Consider the following 21,440-nt stretch of genomic DNA (forward strand, 5'->3'; position numbering starts at 1 on the left):
ATCATTGAAGTGCACACCATCTCCTCTATAAATGTCTTGCATGTCGTAACGCAAGTTGTTGTGGTAAATGGCACCCATACCATAGTCACGGAGGAAAGCAGAAACAGATTTGTTGACGTGCTTTCTTGCTTTGTCAATCTGTGGACAGAAATGATTGGACCAGTTCCATTTTTGCCTTTGGCATATGTTGGAAAACACAAAGGCAGTTTTAGGGAAAAGTGTAAACAGTTGTGCAAAGGTGTCCTTCATAAGCATTTCCAGACCTACCCCAGTCAAAGTGCCTAGGTCATTGCCACCACAGTGCACTATTATGAGGTCAGGGTGTTGGATTTGCATGAAGGATTTCACCAATGGCATCAATTGGTGCCACTTTAACCCTCTCTGACCAATCCATTTAATGTCTACATTTGGCAAAGCAAGGTCTCTCACCATATCTGTTTTCTCTGCAAACTTTTCACTCCAGAAGACATAGCTGTGCCCTACAATCCACACTGTGAACATCTTCAAAGGAGAACTGGATGCACTCAGGAGGTGTCTTTCAGTAGAATGGCAATATGAAAAGAAAGACAGTTTGGAAATGGAGGCATACATATTTTTTACAAAACAAAAAGAACTGATTGGCTGTTTCATACCATTCTAGAAAAAAAACTAGGCTGTATGTGAAAATTAATAGAAGCATGTTTTGTATTGGTACAAAAAAATGTGTAACCAAAGAACAGTACTATGGATTTGCAGTTAGGTTTGAAAAGTCAAGCACTCTTGCTCTGTGGAATTGAAACATTGTGTGTCGAACTTCTGACCTAACTGCACACAGCAGTGTTCCATGAGCTGTTGCTATGGTAGCAGGCAGAAGTCAAGTTGGGGGAAGGGTACTAGGCAGAAGTCAAGTTGGGGGCAGGGTACTTTTGGAAAAGGGTTGGTTTTCAACCAATAGAAATGTGTCATTACATTTGAAAAAAAGGGGGAAGCACTGAGATTTGAAACTTACATGTATATGTGTGGAAAAATAGAGGGAAAGTTTGCCATTATCTGGTTCTGCTGAGAGGAGAGAGGTGTACAGAACAGAGATCCTGGCTCTGATAATCTGCTGTTTGAGTGACACATTTCTTTCACAACTAACTAATTTTAAAGGTGAGTTTACAGTTTGAGAGGGGATGTATGTGGTAACTTAAGAAATGAATAATAGAAATGGGAATTGTTTTTGTTGTAGTTACACATGGTGGATTCATAATGTGTCAGTCTGTAAAAGAGATTTTCACTTGGCCCGAAAAAAAAAGAGCAGTAAGTGTGCTTTCAAATTGGCAAAGAAATTTCGTTTTGGCACTAATGTGAAAACATGACTCTGTGTGCATAGAAGAATTATAGGCAGAAATGTATTGCGTCTTGCTCTGGTGATTTCACAGTTGCAGTAGATGGAAAAGAGGAGCGAATTTTTGGGGGAAGAAGCAGAGGTTTAGCACACACCCATGTGCTTGCCATGTATAGTCATGCACAGTAATTAGAAGCGAGTGGGGTTTTCAGGTTTAAGTCTGTAATGCAAATACATTCAGCATCACTAAGGCTGGTTGCCCCTGCTGGAGTGTAGGCAGTCACAGAGAATACACACGGTGGTGGTCTGAAAAAAAAACTGCTTGGACATGTGCATTTAAATAAATTAAAAAAAAAGGTTTCAGAATGTGTCAGTCTGTAAAAGTGATTTCAAATTGAAAAAAGAGATATACACTTGCCCCCGAAAAAAAAAGAGCAGTAAGTGTGCTTTCAAATTGGCAAAGAAATTTCGTTTTGGCACTAATGTGAAAACATGACTCTGTGTGCATAGAAGAATTATAGGCAGAAATGTATTGCGTCTTGCTCTGGTGATTTCACAGTTGCAGTAGATGGAAAAGAGGAGCGAATTTTTGGGGGATGAAGCAGAGGTTTAGCACACACCCATGTGCTTGCCATGTATAGTCATGCACAGTAATTAGAAGCGAGTGGGGTTTTCAGGTTTAAGTCTGTAATGCAAAAACATTCAGCATCACTAAGGCTGGTTGCCCCTGCTGGAGTGTAGGCAGTCACAGAGAATACACACGGTGGTGGTCTGAAAAAAAAACAGCTTGGACATGTGCATTTAAATAAATTTAAAAAAAAAGGTTTCAGAATGTGTCAGTCTGTAAAAGTGATTTCAAAGTGTAAAAAGAGATTTTCACTTGGCCCGAAAAAAAAAGAGCAGTAAGTGTGCTTTCAAATTGGCAAAGAAATTTCGTTTTGGCACTAATGTGAAAACATGACTCTGTGTGCATAGAAGAATTATAGGCAGAAATGTATTGCGTCTTGCTCTGGTGATTTCACAGTTGCAGTAGATGGAAAAGAGGAGCGAATTTTTGGGGGAAGAAGCAGAGGTTTAGCACACACCCATGTGCTTGCCATGTATAGTCATGCACAGTAATTAGAAGCGAGTGGGGTTTTCAGGTTTAAGTCTGTAATGCAAATACATTCAGCATCACTAAGGCTGGTTGCCCCTGCTGGAGTGTAGGCAGTCACAGAGAATACACACGGTGGTGGTCTGAAAAAAAAACAGCTTGGACATGTGCATTTAAATAAATTTAAAAAAAAGGTTTCAGAATGTGTCAGTCTGTAAAAGTGATTTCAAAGTGTAAAAAGAGATTTTCACTTGGCCCGAAAAAAAAAGAGCAGTAAGTGTGCTTTCAAATTGGCAAAGAAATTTCGTTTTGGCACTAATGTGAAAACATGACTCTGTGTGCATAGAAGAATTATAGGCAGAAATGTATTGCGTCTTGCTCTGGTGATTTCACAGTTGCAGTAGATGGAAAAGAGGAGCGAATTTTTGGGGGAAGAAGCAGAGGTTTAGCACACACCCATGTGCTTGCCATGTATAGTCATGCACAGTAATTAGAAGCGAGTGGGGTTTTCAGGTTTAAGTCTGTAATGCAAATACATTCAGCATCACTAAGGCTGGTTGCCCCTGCTGGAGTGTAGGCAGTCACAGAGAATACACACGGTGGTGGTCTGAAAAAAAAACAGCTTGGACATGTGCATTTAAATAAATTTAAAAAAAAAGGTTTCAGAATGTGTCAGTCTGTAAAAGTGATTTCAAAGTGTAAAAAGAGATTTTCACTTGGCCCGAAAAAAAAAAGAGCAGTAAGTGTGCTTTCAAATTGGCAAAGAAATTTCGTTTTGGCACTAATGTGAAAACATGACTCTGTGTGCATAGAAGAATTATAGGCAGAAATGTATTGCGTCTTGCTCTGGTGATTTCACAGTTGCAGTAGATGGAAAAGAGGAGCGAATTTTTGGGGGAAGAAGCAGAGGTTTAGCACACACCCATGTGCTTGCCATGTATAGTCATGCACAGTAATTAGAAGCGAGTGGGGTTTTCAGGTTTAAGTCTGTAATGCAAATACATTCAGCATCACTAAGGCTGTTTGCCCCTGCTGGAGTGTAGGCAGTCACAGAGAATACACACGGTGGTGGTCTGAAAAAAAAACTGCTTGGACATGTGCATTTAAATAAATTTAAAAAAAAGGTTTCAGAATGTGTCAGTCTGTAAAAGTGATTTCAAATTGAAAAAAGAGATATACACTTGCCCCCGAAAAAAAAAGAGCAGTAAGTGTGCTTTCAAATTGGCAAAGAAATTTCGTTTTGGCACTAATGTGAAAACATGACTCTGTGTGCATAGAAGAATTATAGGCAGAAATGTATTGCGTCTTGCTCTGGTGATTTCACAGTTGCAGTAGATGGAAAAGAGGAGCGAATTTTTGGGGGAAGAAGCAGAGGTTTAGCACACACCCATGTGCTTGCCATGTATAGTCATGCACAGTAATTAGAAGCGAGTGGGGTTTTCAGGTTTAAGTCTGTAATGCAAATACATTCAGCATCACTAAGGCTGGTTGCCCCTGCTGGAGTGTAGGCAGTCACAGAGAATGCACACGGTGGTGGTCTGAAAAAAAAACTGCTTGGACATGTGCATTTAAATAAATTAAAAAAAAAGGTTTCAGAATGTGTCAGTCTGTAAAAGTGATTTCAAATTGAAAAAAGAGATATACACTTGCCCCCGAAAAAAAAAGAGCAGTAAGTGTGCTTTCAAATTGGCAAAGAAATTTCGTTTTGGCACTAATGTGAAAACATGACTCTGTGTGCATAGAAGAATTATAGGCAGAAATGTATTGCGTCTTGCTCTGGTGATTTCACAGTTGCAGTAGATGGAAAAGAGGAGCGAATTTTTGGGGGAAGAAGCAGAGGTTTAGCACACACCCATGTGCTTGCCATGTATAGTCATGCACAGTAATTAGAAGCGAGTGGGGTTTTCAGGTTTAAGTCTGTAATGCAAATACATTCAGCATCACTAAGGCTGGTTGCCCCTGCTGGAGTGTAGGCAGTCACAGAGAATACACACGGTGGTGGTCTGAAAAAAAAACAGCTTGGACATGTGCATTTAAATAAATTTAAAAAAAAAGGTTTCAGAATGTGTCAGTCTGTAAAAGTGATTTCAAAGTGTAAAAAGAGATTTTCACTTGGCCCGAAAAAAAAAGAGCAGTAAGTGTGCTTTCAAATTGGCAAAGAAATTTCGTTTTGGCACTAATGTGAAAACATGACTCTGTGTGCATAGAAGAATTATAGGCAGAAATGTATTGCGTCTTGCTCTGGTGATTTCACAGTTGCAGTAGATGGAAAAGAGGAGCGAATTTTTGGGGGAAGAAGCAGAGGTTTAGCACACACCCATGTGCTTGCCATGTATAGTCATGCACAGTAATTAGAAGCGAGTGGGGTTTTCAGGTTTAAGTCTGTAATGCAAATACATTCAGCATCACTAAGGCTGGTTGCCCCTGCTGGAGTGTAGGCAGTCACAGAGAATACACACGGTGGTGGTCTGAAAAAAAAACAGCTTGGTTTCATAATGTGACAGTTTGTTATACAGATTTTCACTTGCCCAAAAAAAAAGAGGAGTTTGTGTGCATTCAAATTGGCAAAGAAATTTCGTTTTGTGACTATTGTGAAAAGAAATGTAGTAATATATTTAAATACAATAAAGAATTTTTTTTTTAGTTTTTTTGCAGGTATTGCTGAAGAACAGTGAACAAAATTTAAGATGCCTACAAAATCTCGAGTTCAAAAAACGCTAAAAAAAAAACTATATTTGAGGACAACTGGAGGACCAAAGTTAGTAGAAGATGCTGATGTTGGGAAAAAGAAAAAATCTTCTGGTAAGCAAAAAAGACAATTCCTAAACAAAATATTGAAAACAAACAAAAATGTACAAAATGTCTGTTCTCGGAAAAATGTAACAAAACCTACAGAACAGCAAAAAATTGAGGATTTAGTTAATGCAAATATACCTTCTGCAATTGAAAAGTTTAACATAAACAGAAAAACAGCATTTAAAGAGATACGTAGAAAAATGTTTCAGAGAAGAGTTATGTCCAATTTGATAAAGGATATAAAGAAATATAAGCAAAAGGCTAAATATTATAAGAGAAAAAAAGAAATTGAAGCCATTGCAGCAAAGGCATTAGAATTAAAAAGGAAACTATTCATATTAATTTTGAATAGGATGCGTACATTAGATAAAATGGTTAATGTACTGAAATCACAAAGCAAAAGCAAAAGAGTAGTGAACAGAACAAATTTTTGTAAAGTGTTTTTAGGAAAGTGGATGCATAGCTCAAGTAGTGAACCTTTTTTTAATGAAGAGAGCTATTTTCAAAGTAATAGTTTGCTGCATGCAGTTGACACCAGAGGTCGTTCATACGAAGTAAAAAATGGTTGCATAATGGAGAAGGAGATAATGGTTCCAAGAGATGAGGTACAAGTGATGGCAGATGAGGCAATGGGGAGACGTCCTAAAGCCCCAGTGTACACTTGGAATTGTAGTAGTATTTGCACTGTGCGTCAGGAATCTATTGACAGATTTCGAGAGTTTCTAAGAGAATATAGTAAAAAAAGTGTAAAACAAAAGATTAAGGTGCTTCAAAGTCTGGATCCATGCAGAGTGAGAGAGAATACTGGTTTGCAGGGTCATTCTCTTGCTTGTCTATCTAGAAAAGTGTGCAATAGTGTTTTCCATCATTTTAGGATGCTGGCTGTTCATCATACTGAAATGAGAAAGTTTGTGAGACGGTTGTATTTTGCCAAAAGTCCAGCAATAAAGTTAAATGAATTGAATAGGGCTCTGTTCCGAGGAACGGTATCAGATGTAGAGAAGGTTGTTGATGAAATTCAGTTTTGTTACTTTGGTCCTGAACAAAACAGTGCAGAGAAGGACACAGTAAATGAGGCAGAAGTGGAAGAGAATGTAGAACCTTGTGTAAGTAAGACATTTAATGATCACATAACAAAATTTGCAATAGTCTCTAATGAAAGACCAAATGTTACTTGTATTTGTTGCCGCAGAACTCATTATAGAAAACAAACTAGGAATGTTGATCTCTACAGAAAGAGTGAAAATGAAGATAATTATAAGTGGATGGATTTTGCAACATATATATTTCTTGAAAATTGTTTTGAATTGGGTGAAGATCAGCGTATTTGTAAATACTGCTACAACAAGTTAGAGGAAAATAGAATGCCGACCAGAGCTGTACATAATAATTTAGAATTGGATGCTATTCCTGCTGAACTTTCTGAATTAAATACATATGAGTCTATACTCATTCAATGTGTTCATCCGTTCCAGACCATAGTACGTATGGAGCCCAAAACTGGTAAATTACCTCCTTCAGATTTACTGAGAGGTTTAAAAGGTAGAGTGGTGTATTTGCCCTTGGATTTGAAAAAAAATATGGAAACTATTGATGCGGATACTTTGGAAACTGAACCATTAATTATTCTGGTTAATGGTGTACCTACAAAGAATAAGAAGATTTGGCAGGAGCTGGTAGATGTGCGGAAAGTACAAAGAGCAAATTTGTATTTGAAAAAAAATAACAAATGGTATGAATCAATTTATATAGTAGAAGAAGAAGAAGAAGAAGATTTACAAGGAGATACAGAAACACCAAGTGGACAAATTGAAAAAGTGGACAAGTCAAAGGAAGAAGAAATTTATGAACATTTTAGCATACATCCTCTCCATTCGAAAGAAGTTATGGGAGACAATATTGATCTCTTTCAGATGAAGAAAGCAAAAGGAAATCCCGTGAGTGTATGGGAGGAGAGCTTGGAAGCTCGATGTTTTCCCCAGCTGTTTCCTAAAGGAAAAGGAGGACGATACGATGAACGTCCGGAACAGATTCCAGCTTCTGAGTATCGGACTACAAGACTATATGCTGAAGATCCCAGATTTCGACAAAGTATCCCTTATTTGTTCCATCTTTTATTTGAAAGCGACTTGTCTGCACTGTCTTATGCAGTAAATCACATTTTAAAAAGTGGAGTACATTTACAAAATGTGTCTGCTAAGGATTTTATGGAGAAAGTGCAGCACCGAGATGATCATTTGGAAACACAACTGATCAATCTGATGGCTTGTCAGCGTGGGACAAATGAATATTGGTACCGACGCCATGGTGAACTAAAATGCATGTTACGCAATTTAGGAACACCAACATGGTTCCTTACCCTAAGCTGCGCCGAGTACGCTTGGGATGATTTACTGGATTTTCTACGAGAGGCCAATTCAAACATTGAAAACATCGAATACAAGACAGCAGGAGAACTGTGCTCATTGGATCCGGTTAATGTTTGCAGATATTTCAATCATAGATTTGAGGCTATGATGTCCTTCATCTGCAATAAAAAAAATCCACCCCTTGGAGAAGTAGTGGATTTCTTTTGGAGAAAAGAGTACCAGGCAAGAGGTGCTCCTCATATTCATATGCTGCTGTGGATCAAGGATGCCCCAAAGTTTGGAACAGATACTGATGAAGCAGTGTTATCTTACATTGAAGAATATGCAACATGTGCTATACCTAAAAGCACAGAAGAGTACAAGTTAAAGGAGCAAGTTCTACGTTTCCAAAGTCATCGGTGTGGAAAATACTGTCGACGGAAATACAAGAGCAAAGAAAAATACTACACTAAATGTCGATTTGGATTTCCTAGACCTGTTCTTACAAATGGAAGAGTCAACAGTTTTATGTCAGCTGTGAGACATACTATCACAAGAAAATCACCTAAGAATACCTACAACCTTAAAAGAAAAGAAGAATCAAAAAATATAAATGACTACAACCCAGTCATTTTATCCATGTGGAACGCTAACATGGATATACAGTATGTTGCTGACAATTCCATTGCTGTTGCTCGATATGTAACGTCTTACATTACGAAATCAGAAAAAACAGAATTGAAGGAAATGTGGGAAGAGATTTCTCACGAGAAGACTGTCAGTAAGAAGCTGTACAGTTTCAGTTTGAAGATGTTATCGCATCGAGAAATTGGATCCTACGAATGTTCAGATAGATTATCTTCTGCAAGTCTCTACTCGAAGTCAAGAAGAATAATTTGGGCAAGTTTAGGCCTTGCAGCAATGAGAAATCGGGTACTGAAATCTGTTGGAGAAATTGAATATTTGGCACAGTTCGAACCTGAAAGTACAGATATATTGAAAACAAACATGTTGGACACATATTATCCCAAGAGAAGTCATCATCTGGAGAACATGTGTCTCTATGAAGTGCTGCAGAACTACATTTATTCACGGAAAGCTGCAGAAGACATCAATAATGGAAAATATAAAGTCGTTGGTGAAGAAGGATGTTTGGTGAAGCAAACCAAAGGAAGTTTGATAAATCACCGGAAGCTGAGTTGCGACACTACCGACAAGAAAGAATTTTACTACTTGGCTCTTTTACAGTTGTTTAAACCATGGCGTTCAGAGGATGAACTACTGGGAGAATTCCAGAGCTATGAAGATTCTTTTAATGCTTGCAAAGACAGCATACAATGCAGTACATTCTCAACTTATCTGCAAATGTTAAATGAAGAAATTGAACAGGAAACTACAATTGCAGCAGAAATTGCTAGAGACAGTTCTCAGGACAGCCAAAGTTCAGGAACATACAGTCAAGATCCCCTAGGACAACCAATCGTTGAAAATGAAGCATCAATAGCCATGAATGAAGTGGAAACGGCTATGAATCAAGCTCAAGAAGAATTTATAGACTTAGAAAATTTGGAAAGACAACTGAATCAAGAGCAGCAACAAATTTATGAAGAGATCAAAAACAAAATTGATCACGGATTTCTACATGAAAAAAAAGAGTGCTCATGCACATCATTTCATCCAATCAGGATGTATGTAAGCGGACAAGCTGGCACTGGAAAAAGTTTCCTAATTAAAGTCATCAGAAGCTACCTAAAGCAAAAAACAGATTCTACTTTGTCTTGTGTGGTTACTGCTCCAACTGGGTTAGCAGCATATAACATAAAAGGAATCACCTTACATCGTTTGCTAATGTTACCAGTGGAGCATGAGAACAAAATACAATTCAACAAGCTAACTGGAGAAGCATGCTTGGAAGTTTCAAGAGTATTGAAGAAGATGCAAGTTCTCATTATTGATGAGGTGAGCATGGTATCAAACTTAATGCTTGCCTTTGTGCATTTAAGAATGCAGCAAATTTTGAAGACAGACTATGACGTGTTATTTGGTGGAAAACACGTCATAGTTTTTGGGGATCTTTTGCAACTTACTCCGGTTAAAGGACAACCAGTGTTTAATACTGTGACACATGAAGACACGAAGAAGTCATTGGGAAGCATTGGAAATACAAATATTTGGTCCTTCTTTGAGTACAAGGAACTTACAACTAATATGAGGCAAGCAAACGATGAAGAATATGGAAGTATTCTGAAAGATATCAGGATTGGACTACTCACAGAAGTTGGGAAAAAAGCATTACAGAGTCGGCTGTTACATAACTTATTTCCAAAGGAAGAAATAGTTGCAGAGAAAATATACAAGAATATTGCAGAAAACAAAAGTGTCATCTGCTTAATGCCAACTCTACGTGAATGCTCAATATTTAATGAGGAGCTTTTGAAATTGGAAAAGGAAGAGATCAGGAAATTGGAAGCAGTGGACAAAATTGAGGATGGAAGAATTACTGTCACAGTAACAGGCAAACTGAAAAATAAATTGGACTCACTAGAGAAGAACATCTCCAAAACAGCAGGATTAGAAAAAAATCTATATGTTTGCATGAACTGTAGAGTGTTTTTAAGGAGAAATTTGGATGTTGAAAAAGGCTTAGTAAATGGAGCGATGGGAAGAGTTGTGGGTTTTATTAATTATCAGAAAAAAGATGGAATTGAATGGTTAAAAATAAAATTTGATCAGATAGAGGAAGTTAAAGACATTTGTCGTTGTTCAGTTCGTTTCATGCTTGTGAAAGACTTATATGTACGTAGGAAGCAGTTTCCGTTTTCTCTAGCATATGCTGTAACTATTCACAAGTCTCAAGGATTGACTGTAGATTGTGCATTTGTGAACATTGGATCTAGTGTGTTCAAAGAAGGTATGGCATATGTTGCTTTGTCACGAGTCAAAACATTATCAGGTTTATTCATGATAGACTTCGATGACTCAAAAGTTAGTGCTGATACAAACTGTGTAAAGGAGTATAATAGATTAAGAAGAAGCTATGCTCCTCATTTAGGTCAGTATCCTGTGTTGGAGAAACGTGTAGTTTCTCGTAAAAGGAGAAATGAGAATATCTGTAATGAAGATGTAGAGAAGAGGAAAAAAAAGAGGAGTGATGTAATTGCAAGCAAAAAGAATAAGGAAAATGAAGAACAGGTTGTAGGATGTCATTTTGAAAATAGCTCTGGTGTCAACTGCTACGCAAATGTAGTGCTGAATGTTGCTTTTTATCTGGAAAGTTTGCAAGAGCAGATAATAATAAATCAGGGAAAAAGATTCTGTTCAGAGCTCAGTCTCCTTTTTCAAAAGCTGAGTAAAGATAAAACTCAAATAGAAAGTGCTACTGATATTAGAAAACTTTTAGATGTATGTTCAGGACGAACACAGTTTTCTCAAAATGAACAGCAAGATGCTCACGAATTTTTGATGTATTTTCTTCAGGTAGTGGAAGAAGAAGGAGTTCCCATTGACATTTTTTTTGGTCTCTCTTATAAATGGGAACATAGTTGTGATAATTGTTATAATATAAGTGGTTCTATTGTTGATAATGAAAGGTTTATTTATTTGACATTGCCAGAGAGTAAAACAGTCACTTTTGCAAACTTAGTTAAAGATGCTAATCATAGCATGAAATGTGGTGAGTGTAATTCTGACATGTTATCAACATTAATTTTAAGGGAATACGGACAGTATGTAATTTTAATGATGCAACGATGTAGAGCTGATGGATCAAAATTGGATACTTTAATAAAGAAGTTTACAGGACAGCAATTATCAATTTCAGGAAAAACTTTTGTAACTGTTGCAATAATTTTCCATGATGGACCTACTGTTACTTCTGGACATTACACAGTTTATCTAAAATGTGAAAAAGGATGGACACTGTGTAATGATTCCCAATTGATTTTCAAACAACGTTTGCCTTTTGATTTAGCAAATTCCTATCTAATCTTCCTGAAACCTAAATTTTAGAGAGACTTGGCAAGATCTGGACAAAATAATTTTACCATTTTACAGGATTACCATTGCAATTTTGTAGAAAAAAGATTTTTAAAATTATCATTTGGCCTAAAGGAAAGATAACCAATTGTAATGTGGACTTTTTAAATTTTTAATGCAATTTTGAAAAACCAATAATTTAGAGATTATCGGTAACTTCTGCACATTTTAAATTTTGGAATGTTATTGGACTGCCACTGGAAATTTTTTCAAAAATGATTTCAAAAATTACTATTTGGCCATGTGGAAAAGTAAGCAATTCTATTGTGGACTAAATAAATTATTCGAAAAATTTTCGTGAACCAAAATGTTACAGAGAATCGGTGAGATCTGGACAGATTAAACTTTAGAATTTTAATGGTTTTCCCTTGGAAATTTATTCCAGGGAAAGAATAAAAAATACTATTTGGCCTAAAGGAAATAAAATCAGATGTATTTTGGAGTTATTTGAGATATATTATTGTGAATGTACTTCTGAAACAAAAATATCAGACGGTATTTTAAAGAAAAAAGTATTGTTTTTAGATGACATTTTTTAAGAATAATATGCATTTCTGTAATGATAAGTTTAAGTGAGAAGAGATTCTGGGCTTTTTTAATACAATCTTTGAGATTGTTATTTTTTTTTGCCCGCTGTAAAATGATGAATGCAATTGCTTTCACAATTTATAGTGAAATGCAATATATTCTGAAAACAGCAAAAATAAGGCAAAAATATTTTTTGGAAAAAAATGTAAATATGTGTACTGTATTATAAAATGTTTTAAAAATATTAATACTTTTTTCTTTTTTTTCAGATCGATATAGAAAATTTTCGTAAACTACAACCATTTTAAAAACTATTTTTTAAAAAAACAAATGAATAAATATTTTTTTCAGTGAGTATGGTAAGTCAATAGTAATAATTGTAGTCTTTCAAGGACCTTGTAATGTGAAAAATGATTTTTAGTGTTTTTTTTAAAAAATAAAAAAAAAGGTACGCTTACCGTACGCGTACGGTAAAAAAAAAAAAAAGTTTTTTTAAAAAAATGTAAAAAAAAGATGAAAGATAAGGTTGGCTCTTAAAAGAACCGTTGTGTTCATGCAGGGACAGAGGAAAGGAACCATGGGAAAATCATTCAAAGCTACAAATGTGCTGATCTATTTTGTTATTCACTAGGGAAACACTGGTCTCCCTATAACAAATTAGAGCTTTACAAAATGTGCAATGAATATCAACCTTCCGAAATCGAGGGTTCATTTCCAGAGGGCCAGCAAAAGGAGATTCTCCCCCCACAGATGAAGGGCTCACCTGAGCTGCAGAAGAAGGAGTAAGCTCTGCAGGTGATGGTCCAGGCTGAGCTGCTGTGGATGTACTGGCTCGTCTTTCTGAAGAGTTACCTCCAAAAAGTTGAGCATGTGTCCTTTTGTGTACATCCTTGAGGTGCCTCATCATGGTGTGATTCCCAAAGGAATACTTCCTGTCAGGATTACCTCTAGAAAGTACACGCTTACACAGCTTGCAAGTAACTAAGGGTGCATTCACCTTTTGCTGGCCTTCTGGAAAAGTAAAATAATCCCAAACATAAGAAGGTTTTACTTTCCTCGCTCTCTGCCTCAAGACAGTGCTGCTGGTGCTAGCCTCACTCTCAGAAGAGCTCTGCTGTTCTGCCATCGTATCCCAAAGACAAACCAGCTCCTTCTCCCAAGGGATCACAAGCAGAAATGAGGGGAATGGGTGTGGTGTAGGAGAGTTCTAGAACTGAAAGTAGTTTCAACCAATCAAAAGTTGTGTTTCAAGATCACATGACCTACCGTACGCTTACGGTACGCTTACGGTGCGCTTACGGCAAAAAGTACGCGTGCGCGTAAAAAAGACACGCGCTTGCGCACATGCGCATAACAGTCATTTCCCGGCACTTCCGCGTAACGTGCGCGTGTTGCGTAAGCGCGCATGCGTCCCACGCGCAGTACGCGCGGCTACGCAAAGTGCGTAACTATACGCAAGCAGCGTAGATAGATTACGGACGTTGCGTAAACCGTACGCTTACCGTGAGCTTACGGTACGCGTACTATAAAAAAAAAAAAAAAAAATCTGGAAATAAATTTTACATGTTTATTTTAAAAAATATATATAAAAAAAATATTTAAGGATTTTAAAAATTAAAGCATAGTCTTTATAAAAGATAAGAAAATTAAAATAAAAATATGTTTGAAAAAAATGAAGAATATAAAAAAAAAATAGCATTTAAAAAACCTTGCAAATTCACTGAAAAAACCATGGGTTTCACACACGTTATAGTTAGGAATTAGCATTTAAAAAACCTTGCAAATTCACTGAAAAAACCATGGGTTTCACACACGTTATAGTTAGGAATTAGCATTTAAAAAACCTTAGAAATTCACTGAAAAAACCATAGGTTTCACACACGTTATAGTTAGGAATTAGCATTTAAAAAACCTTAGAAATTTAGTGAAAAAACCATAGGTTTCACACATGTTATAGTTAGCTGGACATTTTACTCGTAAAAAACCAATGAAATTGCCCCGTTATAGTTAGTTCAGCTAACTATAACTCGCGCGCCCGCAATGCACTGCTGATGACGTCACATATTACATCACTCATGACATGGTCAGTGACATCACTCATGACATCACTGATGACATCTCAAATGACATCACTGATGACATCACTGATGACATCATCCAGTGAATGTGTGTTATTCTGAAAATTAAATATGTTTTATATATGTATATCTCATGGTCGATGGAAGAATAAATGGGTATATAAGTGTCTAAATGGATGATTTGTTTTTGAAAAATTGATTGTGTAACTGACTGATTAAGTGTATCATAGTGAATACATGGCTTAGTGAGTAATGTTTAAATATGTAAATATCTGTATCAGTCTCTCACTTTGTGTATAAGTGGCTGCATGGGTTGGTGAGTAGCTACATGGGTGCCTATTTAGGTTATTAGTTGTTTTTTTGAGTATCAGTCTGAGTGTCTGCATGGTTCGGTGGGGGGTATTACGTAGTGCATCGGTGCATGAATGAGTGACTCACTGTTTGTATGTGTTGAACACAGCATGTGTGCAGGACTGTATGGGTGGATGAGTGTGTGTATGGGTGTGTTAGTGAGTGAATGACTGTCTCAATAGTGTCTTCAGGAGTAACTACATACGTTTTAAACTAGTATATGTGACTATTGGTGTATATATGTGAGTATATGTGAAAGTGAGAGATTGAAAGAGTTCCTGTATGAATAAGTATGTGTTTCTATAAGTGATTGTTTAAAAGACTAAGTATGTGTAAGTTTCCGTAGAAGTAAGTGTGGTGGTGTGTGTATAACTGTATATGCAAGTAAATGTATGTTTGATTCTTTATTAGCATGAGTGACTATGTGTGTGAGTAACTCTATGGATGAGTGGCATTGTGTAACAGGATGTATAGATGTATGAGTACATATGATGAGTGAGTACATGTATGAGTGACTGTATAGGACTGTTGGTGAATGAGTGGATGTGTATGTGGATCTTAGAATTACTGAAGAGGTTGTTGTAACTGGTATTGGTATGTCCATTGTTTTGAAATTTTTAGTCTCTATTTTTGAATGTGTGTATCAAAGCTTATATTAAGGTGAGAGGAGGTCTGCCACTCTATCACAAGGATGATGTCATCAGTGAGGTCATCAGTGATGTCATTTGAGATGTCATCAGTGATGTCATGAGTGATGTCACTGACCATGTCATGAGTGATGTAATATGTGACGTCATCAGCAGTGCATTGCGGGCGCGCGAGTTATAGTTAGCTGAACTAACTATAACGGGGCAATTTCATTGGTTTTTTACGAGTAAAATGTCCAGCTAACTATAACATGTGTGAAACCTATGGTTTTTTCACTAAATTTCTAAGGTTTTTTAAATGCTAATTCCTAACTATAACGTGTGTGAAACCTATGGTTTTTTCAGTGAATTATATATATATATATATATATTATCTACTGGCGGTTGCCAGTAGATAGTTATAGTTAGGACCGTGTTTCCATAGGAAATCCGCAACATTCTATTTGGAATAACTTTGGCGCCGGTTGACGAATCCTCGCGAAATTTTCAAAATAGGTGGGGCGCTCCGGTCCCCTTCTACCCTGAAAGTCTCGGGGGGATTTGTCAAGCGGGGGCTGAGAAAAAAGGGGGGTCCCAAAACGTGTTTTCCCCATGCAATTTTCCATAGGGACCTTTAGTCCAAGGTACAGCCCGAACGGCTGAACAGAATTACTTGAAATTTGGCAGAGAGGTAGTCCTCAGCTCAGGGAAGTGCCTTTTGCAGGTCTGGTGTCAATCTGTTCAGTAGTTCCTGAGAAAATCAAAAGTAAAATCATATATATATGTGGGCGGAGCCTAACCACACATCTCATCCTGAGATCTGATTGGCTGTCAGCACTTCATCCAAGAAGTGTTGGCAGCCATCTTGGGACCAATATACATGATAGCACCTCATTAAAAATCATTGCAGTTAATAGAAGGTTTTAAGTCTTTAGTTACATTATAAATCATTTGTTGATGGTACCATACTCATTTTAGGAATTGTGGTATGTTCTAAGGTGATTTCACCATGTGAAAAAGCCTTCTGCTGGGATATCATGATTGAGAGAAAAATATTTTCTCATGCTTTTCCCACAGAGGTTTGGAAGGTGATCTATAAGCTAAACTGAGAGCTTATTTTCTGTAAATTCTCATTATCTTTCTCAGTCATGTGAGAATGAAGTCTGACATTCTCAGTAAAACAGGTACATCCAACAAGGGCAGAGACTGTCAGTTGATTCCTTTGTGTTCCACTGCAGCTTCCCAGAGTGTTCCAAAGAACAACTAGAGCGCTAACAGTCCTACTTATGATAAACATATGGCACACCTGAAGCCATCTTGCTTGGATTAAAGTGGTAACTCTTAAAACATTTAATTTAAAAACGAACAAAATGAGGGGGTTCATTTTTCCATAACAAGTATGATTAGTGCTGCAGAAAGAAAAACTAGGGCACATTTTGACTTCTGAAATCCTCTTTTATTTCATTAAAAAATTCTGACATGCAGACTGAAACATGCACTTTCAATACCAGCAGCAGTTTTCCCTGGTGAGCAGTAGCTTTACTACAGTGATCTAATGAGCAAAAAGAGTGCTAACATTCTGAATTTATGGCAAATGTGTGATACATCTGAATGCCTTCTTGATGGAATCAAAGTAAAAAACTGAAAGTATTTCCTACTGAGGAGACTGCAGTAAATGAGGAAATCAGGAAACTTCATAACACATAAGTCTCCCAAGATGGCCACCAGAGACAAAAGAGCCCAAATTTAGCCCAAATATCACCCAGATGTAGCCCAAGTATAGCCCAATGACAGAATGTCCCAGAGTGTTCTTAAAAACAACTAGAGCGCTTACTGTCTTCATTATGACAAAAGTATGGCACACCTGAAGCCATCTTGATTGGAATAAACTGGAAACACTTAAAACATTTAATTTAAAAAGGAACACAATGAGGGGGTTCATTTTGCCATAGAAATTATGATTAATGCTGAAGAAAGAAAATGAGGGCACATTTTGAGTGACTTCTCAAATCCTCTTCTATTTCATTAAAAAATTCTGACATGCAGACTGAAACATGCACTTTTAATACCAGGAGCAGACTTCCATGGTGAACAGTAGTTTTACTACAGCGATCTAATGAGCAACTAGAGTGCTAATTTCAGAATTTATGGCAAATGTGTGACATATCTGAATACCTTCATGATGGAATCAAAGTAAAAAACTGAAAGCATTTCCTACTGAGGAGACTGCAGTACATGAGTAAATTAGGAAACTTCATAACAAATAAATCTCCCAAGATGGCCACCAGAGACAAAAGAGCCCAAATGTAGCCCAAAATCACCCAGATGTAGCCCAAATATAGCCCAATGACAGAAGTGTGCAAACCACTTATTATTTTGTGTTTTTGCAGTGTTATATAGTGCAGACTTGTCAGGTATTGGAGTGATTTACATGAGCATTGGTTACATCACACAAGAACAAATTCATTTTGGTTGTAGACATGGGGAGACTAAGTGATTTGACCAGAATCACAGAATGTCGAGCTGAAGCAGAAACTCCAACCTGGTTCCCCAGTTGCAAAGTCTGCAGTTCTGGAAGTAACACCACATCCTCTCCCCTAAGTGCAACATTTAATCAAGTGGTCAACTGGATAAAAAAAATAAAGATAACAAATAATTTAAAAGTGCTTTGTCGCTATTTGAAAACTCAGAAAATATGTCCTTATTTTAGTCTTTTAGAGCACTAACCATACTTTGATGCCAATAAGACCCTCTCATATATGTAATTTCTAAGGGAAATGCTCTAGGTATTACAGTTTTGATTACATCAAGATGACGTCAGGCGTTCCACACTTTTGTAATAAATATAGAATGTTAGCAATCTAGTTGTTCATTAGGATACTGTTGAGAGGCAGAGGCCAGGGGCACGGACTCTGAAAATTGAAGGCAGGTAGGAGGGTGCAAAGGCAACAATTTAACCACACTGAGCAGGCAGGAAGGGCCGTGGCAGCACAACAGACTATGGAGGGCAGTGGAAAGGGGGGCAGGGGCAACAAACCAACAATACAGGACTTGCAAGAGAGGCTGTGGCAATGTAATAGACCATTGTGGGCAGAAGGAAGAGGCAATGATAGTACAACCATACATGCCAACAGACCCGATTCAGCCAGGAAACGTCCAATGTTTTTAAGCTCAAATGGGCTTTATTTGATCTGTCTCTTGTCTACAATCTCCTCTTTTTCAATGTAACTCAAAGGGGAAAATCAATGCCCCAGTTTTTTTTCAAAATCTCCCTCTTACCAAGTTGAAAATGTTCGCAAGTATGGTACATTGGATCATGGAAGGAAATGGGGTAGGGACATGGACTTGGATAACAGAGGACAGGAGGGACATGGAGAGGTGCACCAAACTGACCCTGCAGGGCAGGTATCAGGGTTTGCAGCAGCACAATATACCACACAGGGCATGCAGGACGGGAGTGCAGTACAACAATCCATGGAAAGCAAGAGGGAGGGGACAGGACCATGCACATGGACAACAGAGAACAGAGGGGCAAGAGGCAATGGTAGCTAGCTGACCATAATGGACAGACAGGAGAGAAAGCTGCAGCATAACAGACCATAAAGGGCAGGAGGGACGGATCAGGGGCATTACAATGGAACAGACAAGCCAGGAGGGAGGGAGTAGGGGTCTGCACATGTAAACAGAGGGCTGGGGTCAAGGGGGCAGGGCAGGAGCAGCAAGATAGCCATGGAGGTCAGGCAGGATGGGCACTAGAAGCAAGACACACCATGAAGAGCAACAGTGAGACTGTGATGGCATACACACAGTGCATGGAGGGAAGGTGGGAGGGGGTCATGGGCAGCTAACTGACCACACAGGGAAGGTGGGAGGGGCCATGGCAGCACAGAAGACCATGCATGGCAAGTGGGAGGGTTAGTGGCAGCACAATGGCTATGATGGGCAAGAAGGAGGGTGCAGGGGCATGCACAAAGGACGATGGAGGATAGAATGAAGGGTCAGGACCTGTGCACAGACAAGAAAGTTCATGGGAAGGGGCCTCACAACAAACCGCACGGGGCAGGCAGGAGGAGCAGTTGCATCACAACAGACCAGGGAGGGCAGAAGGGTGTGGCAGTACAATGGACCATGTAGGACAGGAGGAAGAGGATAGGGGCATGGCATGTGGACAGGCAGGGTGGAGGTGGCAGGGACAGGTTACAGTCATCTGACAATACTAGGCAGGTGGGAGGGGAGTGGCAGCTCAACAGAACACTCAGAGTAGATAGGAGTGGCAGGTCCATGGAACATGGTGGGCAAAAAGGATGGAGCAGGGGCATGCACAAAGACATCGGAGGGCAGGGGGAAGGAGAATAGGGGCAGCAAGCTAAGCACAGAGTTTAAGCAGGAGGTCAATGATGGGGCATAGAATTGGGCAATGGAGGGCAGGAGGAGGGGACTGGTACATCATACTAAATTGAGGGCAGTGGCAGCACATCAGACCATGCATGGCAGCAGGGAGGAGGCTAGTCCATGGATTCACACAACAGAGGATAGGGAGGAGGGGGATGGGGCAGCAAGCTAACTGTTCAGAGAAGGCGGGTATTAGCAACTTTATTGTTTTTAAAACATGTGTCTGTGCTAACTACTTAAAATATGAACAAGTATGCAGCATAATCTCACTTTTATTCAGGAAGAAGAGGACGTTTGTGACTGTGACTCCGGGCTTACTTGGCAGAAACACCCCCTGACCCTCCACCCCCTGTCGCAAAATGTAATGCCCGTGAAAAAGGCAGGTAAACACAGTGTTATATAGAACATAGTCCTGAGAGCACGATTGAAAATGAAAACTAGATATAGTGTATGGTATAAACTATGCACCAAAAACTGTGATATAAGATGAACCGGGCGTGAAATATAATATGCAATACATTGTGCGCAATGACAGATTCATTGGAGAGCGCGAGATAGCACAGGCACTAGCGCGTGCTATGCGATGTGCGCCTTGGAGTGTAATATGCACAGGGCAGTGTTGTGTAACCTAACTAGTCTCTAAAGTTGTAATATAAAATATGTGCTGGGGAGTGTAACGTTGCATATGCACTGTGACAAAGATATGGATCCCAGATTGTAATATGTATGGCATAGCACTGTGCGTTATAACATAGGCATCGAGGAAGGTATGTTAGATGGGGCAATATAACCCGTGCGAAGACAAGTGTGGCATGACATATTCACGGGGTGGTGTTACAGTGCACATGGGCTAGAGAGTGTCATAGCATATGCACTAGCTGGTGGAATACAACACAGAGGTGTGTGGCACTCGACAGGCAATGGTGGGTGTATAACAGCATTGGGCTCTGCCAGGAGCGCGCTGTGACTCTCAAGTGATGTTCGTCCCCTTTCCAGAGATTAAAACAAAAAGTATTATACATCCGGCAGTGGATGTGTGTTTTATTAACCGTGAGGGGGGTTTCTTACATAGTTTTGGTTGAATTTTTGTCGAATCCCCTTTGAATGGCTTGGTGTGCATGTGTATTAAATGTGCCCGTCAATAGCTACTTATGTTTGTATAAATAAACGACAAGGGTGTCTACCGGGATTAGGCACGGTAGGGCATCAGACATGTCAGAGCTTCACTAGTGGTGTAAATACATTCCACGTGGATTCATTGTATGCATAGTCGCCTTTTAATGAATATCACTCAAATCGTCATGGTGATAGGTACGTACGGTTTGTCCAGCATGTCCATGGTGTGTCTATAAATATATATTTTTTAAAAATAATAAAAAACAGTGGCCGGCCCTGGGGATTGGGGTCAAAAAAACTATAATTAGGAGACAGGCCCTGGGGGATGTGGTCATCAGGGCCAATAAATTAGAATAAGAAGGGGAACCACACAGCCCCCTTCTTAAAAAATTAAAATAAATAAAAGACTGGCATCGTGCCGGAGGCCACGCCCCCTCCTTGCAGCACTCTGGAAACACGCCCCCTGGCGAGTTGTAAGTTGGGGAATTAATTCCTCTTCAATACTGAGGGTCCCTGAGGGCCAACTAGCCCAACAGGCATCTCCAGTATGCGCCAGGGAGCTGCGCTGCAGACAGGTGTTCTGAGGTCAAGCCCCTTTTTACACCTCTCTGCAACGCAGCTCTGTGGCGCTTACTGGAGGTACCTAGTGGTCTAGTTTGACCCTAGGGACCCTTAGGATTCAAGGGGACTTAATCTCTCAACTTAGAACAGCCACAGGGCGCGTTTACACAGTGGTGAAGGGAGGGGACGGGGCCTGAGGTGACGTGT

General features: G+C 38.9%; 1 protein-coding gene across 1 annotated transcript in view; it reads left to right on the forward strand.

Moving 5' to 3' along the window:
- Window positions 1-1,021: 1,021 nt before the first annotated feature.
- Window positions 1,022-21,440, forward strand: part of LOC146831551 (uncharacterized) — a 116,831-nt gene continuing 96,412 nt past the window's right edge. Inside the window, exons 1-2 of the mRNA XM_085603940.1 lie at window positions 1,022-1,131; window positions 5,047-10,741. Of these exons, the coding sequence (XP_085460066.1) occupies window positions 5,090-10,741 (5,652 nt within the window). The 5' untranslated portion in view covers window positions 1,022-1,131; window positions 5,047-5,089. The remainder of the gene's footprint in view (window positions 1,132-5,046; window positions 10,742-21,440) is intronic.

Source organism: Triturus cristatus, chromosome 5_1 (genome assembly GCF_964204655.1).
Source record: "Triturus cristatus chromosome 5_1, aTriCri1.1, whole genome shotgun sequence".
In the NCBI taxonomy this organism is placed as follows: Eukaryota; Metazoa; Chordata; class Amphibia; order Caudata; family Salamandridae; genus Triturus; species Triturus cristatus.